Below are 7,494 nucleotides of genomic sequence, written 5' to 3' on the forward strand. Positions count from 1 at the left end.
TTTTTTTTTTTTTTTTTTTTTTTTTCCGTTTTTCGAGACAGGTCTCTATGTAGCCCTGGCTGTCCTGGAACTCACTCTGTAGACCAGGCTGGCCTTGAACTCAGAAATCTGCCTGCCTCTGCCTCCTGGGTGCTGGGATTAAAGGCATGTGCCACCACACCCAGCATCTATCCAATTTTAACAGCTAGAAATACCTCTGTGAAGGTTCGAATAAGGGTCCCCCATAGGCTCATCATACACTCAAATGCTTATTTACTAGAGGGTGGTACTATCTGATAAGAGGTAGGAGGGGTGGCTTTGTTGGAAAAGTATGTCATCGGTGGTGAGCACTGAGGTTTCAAAAGTCACGCCAGGCTCTCTTGCCTGTGGGTAAGGAGATAAAGATCTCAGATACTGATACATCTTTCTGCAGGCCACCATGCTCCCTGCCATGATGGCAATGGGCTAAGCCTTTGAAAGTGTAAGCAAGCCCTCAATGCTTGCTTTTCTAAGCATTGCCTTGGTCATGGTATCTCTTCACAGCAATAGAACAGTGACCGAGACAAGTGTGCAGCCACTTATGAACTATACACTCACGTTTTAAATGTAAAAAAAAAAAAAAAGGAATGAATTTTTCTTTAGGAACAAATTTTCACCAAGAATGCATAGATTAAGAACTGAAAAGCTCGTGGTGTAATGAACATTTGTGTTCATCTCTAGTCGGAAGAACTGTATTTTAGCACTTAGGTATCTAATTTAATTTCAAAATGTTCACCTACTGTGTTGCCTGGAGATCAATTTTCTGTGGCACAGGCCCTGCTTCCAGCTAAGGGCTGGGCCTATTTGCACAACACTGTTAATAATCAAGGGGAAAGGGAATTGTTGTATGACCCTTAGATACCTATCAAAACATTAAATCTTGTACCTACAAATAGACAAGAAAATTAAAGTTTACGTATTGAGAACTGGAGTTTTATTGTCCTGCCTGAAAGTATTCTGACAGGCATTTGTTTTGTTAGTAACGTTTAACAGGCGCCTTCCTGACCACTCCAATGTTGTGAAGTTATCTATTTACAATAAACAGTCTTTAATGTTAAGTTTTTACCATAACCTTGTCTAGGACCGTCTTCTTGCTCATCCCAGCCACTTCTCTCGGCAATGTGGGTAAGTTTCCATCATCAGGTTCCTCTGATGCACATCTGTCTCCAGAGCAGCAATGGTAACCAACACTCCCATGACCAGCGGCGACGTCTACAATTCCATTTACGACTGATCCAAATTTCACTTCCAGAAATATCACTGTTCATTTCTTTTCTTCGTTTTCGTCTTTGCTGGTCAATATTTGGGTGATCATTTTTGTAAAATATCGTATGGGTGACAGGGAGATAACAGACCATATGCTTTTCTGTAAGTGAATTAAATAACAGGTGTACAGAGAGCAACCGCTGAGAGAAAGGAAAAGAAACTCACGATTGGCACAGACCATGAAGCACAGCTGCTAAGCACATCCTTACTTCTGCACTGGGAAGTTACAACGCCATGCAGCTCACAGTATACTGAGGTCAACTCAGATCTGCATGAGGCTGCTAGGAGACAGGGAGGACTCACTACACCATCATCACTGAAATTTGCTCATATGGGGACCCTGAAAATTTCAAAATACCTACACTTGTTAGACTGGCCCAGACAGGCTTAGAGCCGACTCTGGAGAAACAACCCATCTAAATTTACATCAAATAAAGAATTTTAAAGCACCCCAAATGCAACCAAATTCATACTAAAGTGTTTCGGACTTACTTATCAACAGTTAGGCTATACTTGCATCTAAAAGCGACAGAATTGTAGAGAGAGAGAAAGAGAGAGTTTTAGAGACCCCGTAGTTTGATGCTATCAATTACCCAGCATGTTTATTATGGATTATCTCTCCTCCTTCAATCTCTATCTGCTCATACAGCCACTTTCGGTCGCAGCGGCACTCGGCCCCACATTTGGTAGAGCCACAAGTGGGGCAGGCGTAGAAGCATCCCAAGCAGTCCTCGTCCAGACAGTCGCAGAGGTCCATGCCACTGAAAATCAGCAGGCCCTGGCTGTCATACACCTTACTCTTTGCTGGAATAATTTGTCTGTAAAATAAAACAGTGAGCTGCACTTCATACAGATTATATTTGAATATTTAGTTGAAATAAGATAATGAAGAAAATGGAGGTAAAATATTTCTATGTAGAGACAGAGTCTACTAAATTGGCTTAATGTGTACTCTCCAGGAGAGTTCCAGACGAGAAGTGATCTAAGTGATGAAAATGAAAATAAAAATGACACTGACGTACACAGATGGCCAAGGTGCTCAGTGCACAAGATGGAAACTGAGGGATTCCTGGGCCCAAGGCAGAAGCAAAACCAGACTTCAGTTTTTCTCTCATCTACACTCACAACATATGTACCCACCCACCTACATACACATTAAGATGTGCACACAAATACTACTTATAACTAAAAAGAATTCAATAAGGCAATGTGACCCAATGGCTTTACACAAACCATCACAGAATGAATAGCTGGTGGTGACTTGTTTTACTGGTTACTAAATGACACTGCTGTGAACATTATATACAGTGTTCTCTACCTGCATAGATGCCTGCATATCAGAAGAGGGCATCAGATCCCATTACAGATGGTGGTGAGCCACCATGTGGCTGCTGGAAATTGAACTCAGGACCTCTGGAAGAGCAGTCAGTGCTCTCAACCTCTGAGCCATCTCTCCAGCCCTATTTCTTTTCTTAATGATGTCTGGTAAATCTGGTTTGAAAATATTTTAAATCACTCAATGGAAAACTTCACAGTCAGAATAAAGGTAAAAATGTGGATTCCAGTAAGAAAATAGCCCAATCTGTTATAATAAATTTGTCACCATCTTTTAGACATACTCAATGTTAGGATATATATTTTAAATGACTTAGCTCCTGTTCCTTCTGTGGACTGTACTAGAACTGTGTGTCTACTTCGGACCTGTGCAAACATCAAAAGCACTCTTGAGTTCTCATAAATGCAATGGCCTTTCTGTCAGCATACACAGAAAGCAGACACATTAAGAAGAGAACATCAATATCAAATTTTGCAAACAGTAAACATCTTAGAGACTGGCGAGCAAGCTCTAATATGTTTATTTAATTATTTTAACTCTTATTCCAAAATATTACCTTGTTCACTTCACGCTACCTTCTCAGAAAGAAGTTTCTAGAATTCCAACGGACACTAACAGCCAAGGCTTTCAGGTTTAACTAATCAGAATACAATTTTAAATGATTGGTCAGAAAACTGAAAATTAAGAAAAAAACCACAAGGACAATGCGGCCGTGCAGCAGGAATGTTACAAATAAGCGAGAGCGCGGAGCCGGCTGCCCACCTGTCCGAAGCAGCGCTTGCAGTTTTGGTGAGCTTTCTTTTCTCCCTTTTACCTCCTTCTGGAGCAAATTCAGTTTGCTTTCCCGGGTTTGTAAACTGTAGTGACCTCAGAGCTTTAGCAGTCCTTCCCTGAATAAAAGTAAGAAAACTATACATTGAAATCTTGGGGTCAAACGATAGGACTTTACTTAGCATTAGCCCAGGATACCCCCCAGTCTGGAATGCAGCTTGGAACACACACAGAAAGGAAGGTGGGAAAAGCCACTCTACCAGTCTATATTCAAACTTTTGTACTATTTTTGCTACTTTAGTCTCTTGGACAGCAGGTGCAGGAGCCTGGCACACTGAGGGCAGCAATGGCTGCCACCTCAGGAGAGAAGGCAGCAAAAAGTGTCATATAATCCAACAGCACAGAACTGAGGTTCCAAATAACAATTCTCTGTCCTGCAGAACTTCTAACTTGAGTACAGTAGCTTCACATTCTGAAGTGGGCTGTGTCTGTGTGTCTATATACACACATGTATATACACATTACATGCATATACATACACACATTGCATGTATATATACATACATACAGTCTCTCTCTCTCTCTCTCTCTCTCTCTCTCATATATATATAGGCTCTGGTAAATCAAAAGCCTGGTACTAAGATTTTAAATCTCTTATTTTGGGGAGGTAAAAATAAGTGGTCTTTCAAAATGTTTTCATACACCCAAAGTCAAGATTAGGTGGTAAAGAAGTCAGTCATGTAAGAACAATGGAGAGATGCAGTGAAGACATCCAAGCCTAGAATCACCGAGTATCTATGATGAACTTCACATAATGCTGGGTCCTGGAGATATGCCTGAGAGGAACACAATACACACAACTTAAAATTTTAATTTAGTTTAGTAATACAACAAAAAGAAGAAAACTGAGAAACTATGCCAGCAGCAAGAATGATAGAATGCTTAAAGAGAGAAACGAAGTGCTCCTTGTGGGTAACGAAATCTTCACAGATTTCAACTTTTCTGATATAAATGACTATGTATAGGCATGAGACCCAGGAAAAGGCATAAAATCGTTCACACTTTACAATGTAAAAACTATGTGCTCTTTGAGCAAAGGAAGCCCTAAATTTAACCTTAACTATATTCAGAATTTAGAGACAGAAACATTAAGAAAAGTCACAAATATTTGGTGTGCACCCTCTTCCCCCTGCCCTTTCCCCATGGTGACTTCCCTGGCCTTGGTCCTTGGGGCCAGTGAACTCGCCCACTTGAGAGCAATTTCTCAGTAAACCCACCTTGGAGGCCAGGTCTACTTTGGTTAAGTAAACTATGTACCTCAGTTCCTTACCTGGGGTCCCAAACCAAACATCTTCAAAGGAGAAAACCTAAAATTACATCCACTGACTACTGGGCACCATGCCTCAGACCTGGCCCCAGTCCAGGGAGGCTGATGGAGGACCACTGTCGTGAGAGCCATGCTGGTCTTGACAACATGCAGAGTTCCCGGCCAGTCTGCCATGGAGTAAGCCCCTACCTCAAAGGCAGAATCAACGATGACCCACTTCTATGATTCTTTTCCTTAAAGCTGTGCTTTAGCCCTAGACAAAGACACACCTCCTCCCTGGTGTGCAGTCTCCTCCAGTAGGCAAGCCTTCATCTAGCTACTTCAGTAACAGAAAAGGATCCAAATTCCCTAAGCTGGTCTTTGCCAATGTTCTAAAGGCCATTCCTAAACTCTCCTTCCTAAGGTTTAAGACGGATTTCAATGTAGCACTGATATCTTGGGCACATTATGTCTTTTGTTCTAAGCCCTTGTTTACTGCTCCTTCTGGACCTTGAGTGTGTGGAAACATTTTAAAACATCACTATTTCACCTCGACATTAAATGTTATATGCTAATGAATGTGACAGAAATATGATAAATATGATTTCTTATATTTACTCCATATATCTAAAGTCCCACACTGTAGAAAGCATAATGGCATCTATACATACATCTGACTCGGGTTTCCGTCTCTGGCGGTCATCTGAATCAACATCCACACTTCCATTGATGATCTGGGTACATTTTGGGCAAAGCTTCCAACCAGGTACGAGCTGTCTTCCAAACTTGGCGCTCAGAAAAGTGGCGTCATCTAAGTCAATTACATGCAGGTTCTTTTTGGCTAGCTTCTTGTGTATGTTAAACGGGTCACAACATGACTTCTGCAACTCTTCAAATCTGTCAATATAAATTTTTACGTGATGGAGACAAATTGTATTATTCCCAGAAAGTGTCATTCCAGTTCTAAGCTGAAGTAAAAGCATGTCATTTGATGACAATTCTTTCAATGTCTTGAAACCTGTGTGCCGAGTATAGAAGGTTTTATGGCAGTCGTGTGTGGTACGAAGCTGGACTCCAACTGAACACGGATCCATTGTCCTTGAATCTATCAATTTCCCCCTCTTTTATTTTGTCTAGAAATCTCTTTGGTAGGTCAACCTAGAGAAAAGATTAAAGACAGATTTGTACTGAAAATTCTGATTTGGAAAACTGTAAAAAGTTAGTAAAATGCAGCTTCTTTAGAAAACAAAAGCAAAATACAGCAAACATGGAACAGTAGGAAATACCAAGAAGAAAGAATGTATTTAATCATGAAATGGGAGAAAAAGTCTTGTCAGGTCAGATCTATACCAGAATCCTTGAGATCACAGCTACAACACTAAGATTACATTACATGGACGAGAAGTAGAAGAAACAGAAGTATTCACATGAGAAATATTAGAGGTTCAACAGAAAAACTGCTTAGAATTTGTAGGGGATTTAATAAGGATGCTGGAAACTAAAACACTGTATGCTTTACACAATATACAAATGTTACAAAAAATACAAAAGACCTTTATGGAAGTCTACAAACTCAGTACTATTTCACTCAAAAGACAACTGGAAGGTCTCTGCCATCCTGCAGAGTGTGGAAGCTGACTGCAGATAGAGTACAAGTCCAAAAACTGTGAAAGAAAAGAAGGGCTGATTTACTAGAAAGATAATTAAAGACACTATGGTACTGCTGTGTACAAAACTACATGCATACAGGTTTCCTGTATGACATGGTACTGTGTTACTGTGGTAAATAGATGGCATTACACACCAACATGAAAAGGATTACTGGCTAACATGAAAAAAGAAAAATTAAATTTCTTCTGGATGAACAATCACACATAAAAAGCCTAAGCAAACCTTTATGAGGTTGCTATACCACAACCATCTTCTACCTCCAAACAGGGAATCATCCCACAGTCATCCTGGCCTGGTAACCATAGCAACTAACTGATACATTGAGATGAAAATGGCAAAGGACCTGTAATCACATCACAGAAAGTGAAGTGGCAGGATAACTGCAGGAAGGACTCAAGGATGTAACCTCTAGGAGGCTGCCATTCGTGAGGGCATTGCCCATATTCTCTAAATAATCCCAACGTTCAATACCATAAGCTGAACAAACTCCTTAGTTCACCAGCGGCAACATTGGTGGGATCGTTATTTAGGTTTGTGGCTGGTGCCCCAGTTGTGGTAAACAGATGTTTGTTTAACCTCTGGTAAACAGGGAAAGTCTGTGCAAGGAACTGTGGGGCCTGCTGTTCGAGAACTACGAGGGCCTGGGCCTGCAATCCGTTAACAAGCAGAGGATACACTGTAGTCCTTGAGACTCCAGGATGTGCGGCCTGAGACTGAGACTGCCAGCAATACATCCGCAGCAGCATGGCCCTGAGGGCAGCTGCATGGCCCCTGCTATGTATTATAAGACACTCAACTCAGTGGGCAGTCTGGGTCAAAGAGAGAAAGAAGAGAAAGAGATGGAGGTGCTGGTTGCCATTTCTTACAGGGACCCCAAAAGTTGGAACCCAAAGAAAGAATCTAATAAGGTAGTGAAGGAGAAAACAAGGCAGAAATGACCCTCAATACAGGAGAAAGAAAATTCACAATTCGGCAGGGCGTGGTGGCGCACACCTTTGATCCCAGCACTCGGGAGGCAGAGGCAGAGGCAGGCGGATTTCTGAGTTCGTGGCCAGCCTGGTCTACAGAGTGAGTTCCAGGACAGTCAGGGCTACACAGAGAAACCCTGTCTCGAAAAACCAAAAAA

General features: G+C 41.4%; 1 protein-coding gene across 3 annotated transcripts in view; it reads right to left on the minus strand.

Moving 5' to 3' along the window:
- Window positions 1–95: 95 nt before the first annotated feature.
- Arl14ep (ADP ribosylation factor like GTPase 14 effector protein) overlaps window positions 96–7,494 on the minus strand; it is a 10,553-nt gene continuing 3,154 nt past the window's right edge. For 2 of the 3 annotated variants that reach the window (XM_029537017.1, XM_029537018.1), the window contains 4 exons: window positions 5,369–5,855; window positions 3,383–3,510; window positions 1,878–2,102; window positions 96–1,384 (listed from right to left, as the gene is read on the minus strand). In XM_029537017.1, the coding sequence (XP_029392877.1) occupies window positions 1,330–1,384; window positions 1,878–2,102; window positions 3,383–3,510; window positions 5,369–5,791 (831 nt within the window). In that variant the 5' untranslated portion in view covers window positions 5,792–5,855 and the 3' untranslated portion in view covers window positions 96–1,329. Of the gene's footprint in view, window positions 1,385–1,872; window positions 2,103–3,382; window positions 3,511–5,368; window positions 5,856–7,494 lie in introns of those variants that run through there. The other variant, XM_029537019.1, reaches the window with a different exon arrangement.

This window comes from Mus pahari, chromosome 3 (assembly GCF_900095145.1).
Source record: "Mus pahari chromosome 3, PAHARI_EIJ_v1.1, whole genome shotgun sequence".
NCBI classification, from domain to species: domain Eukaryota; kingdom Metazoa; phylum Chordata; class Mammalia; order Rodentia; family Muridae; genus Mus; species Mus pahari.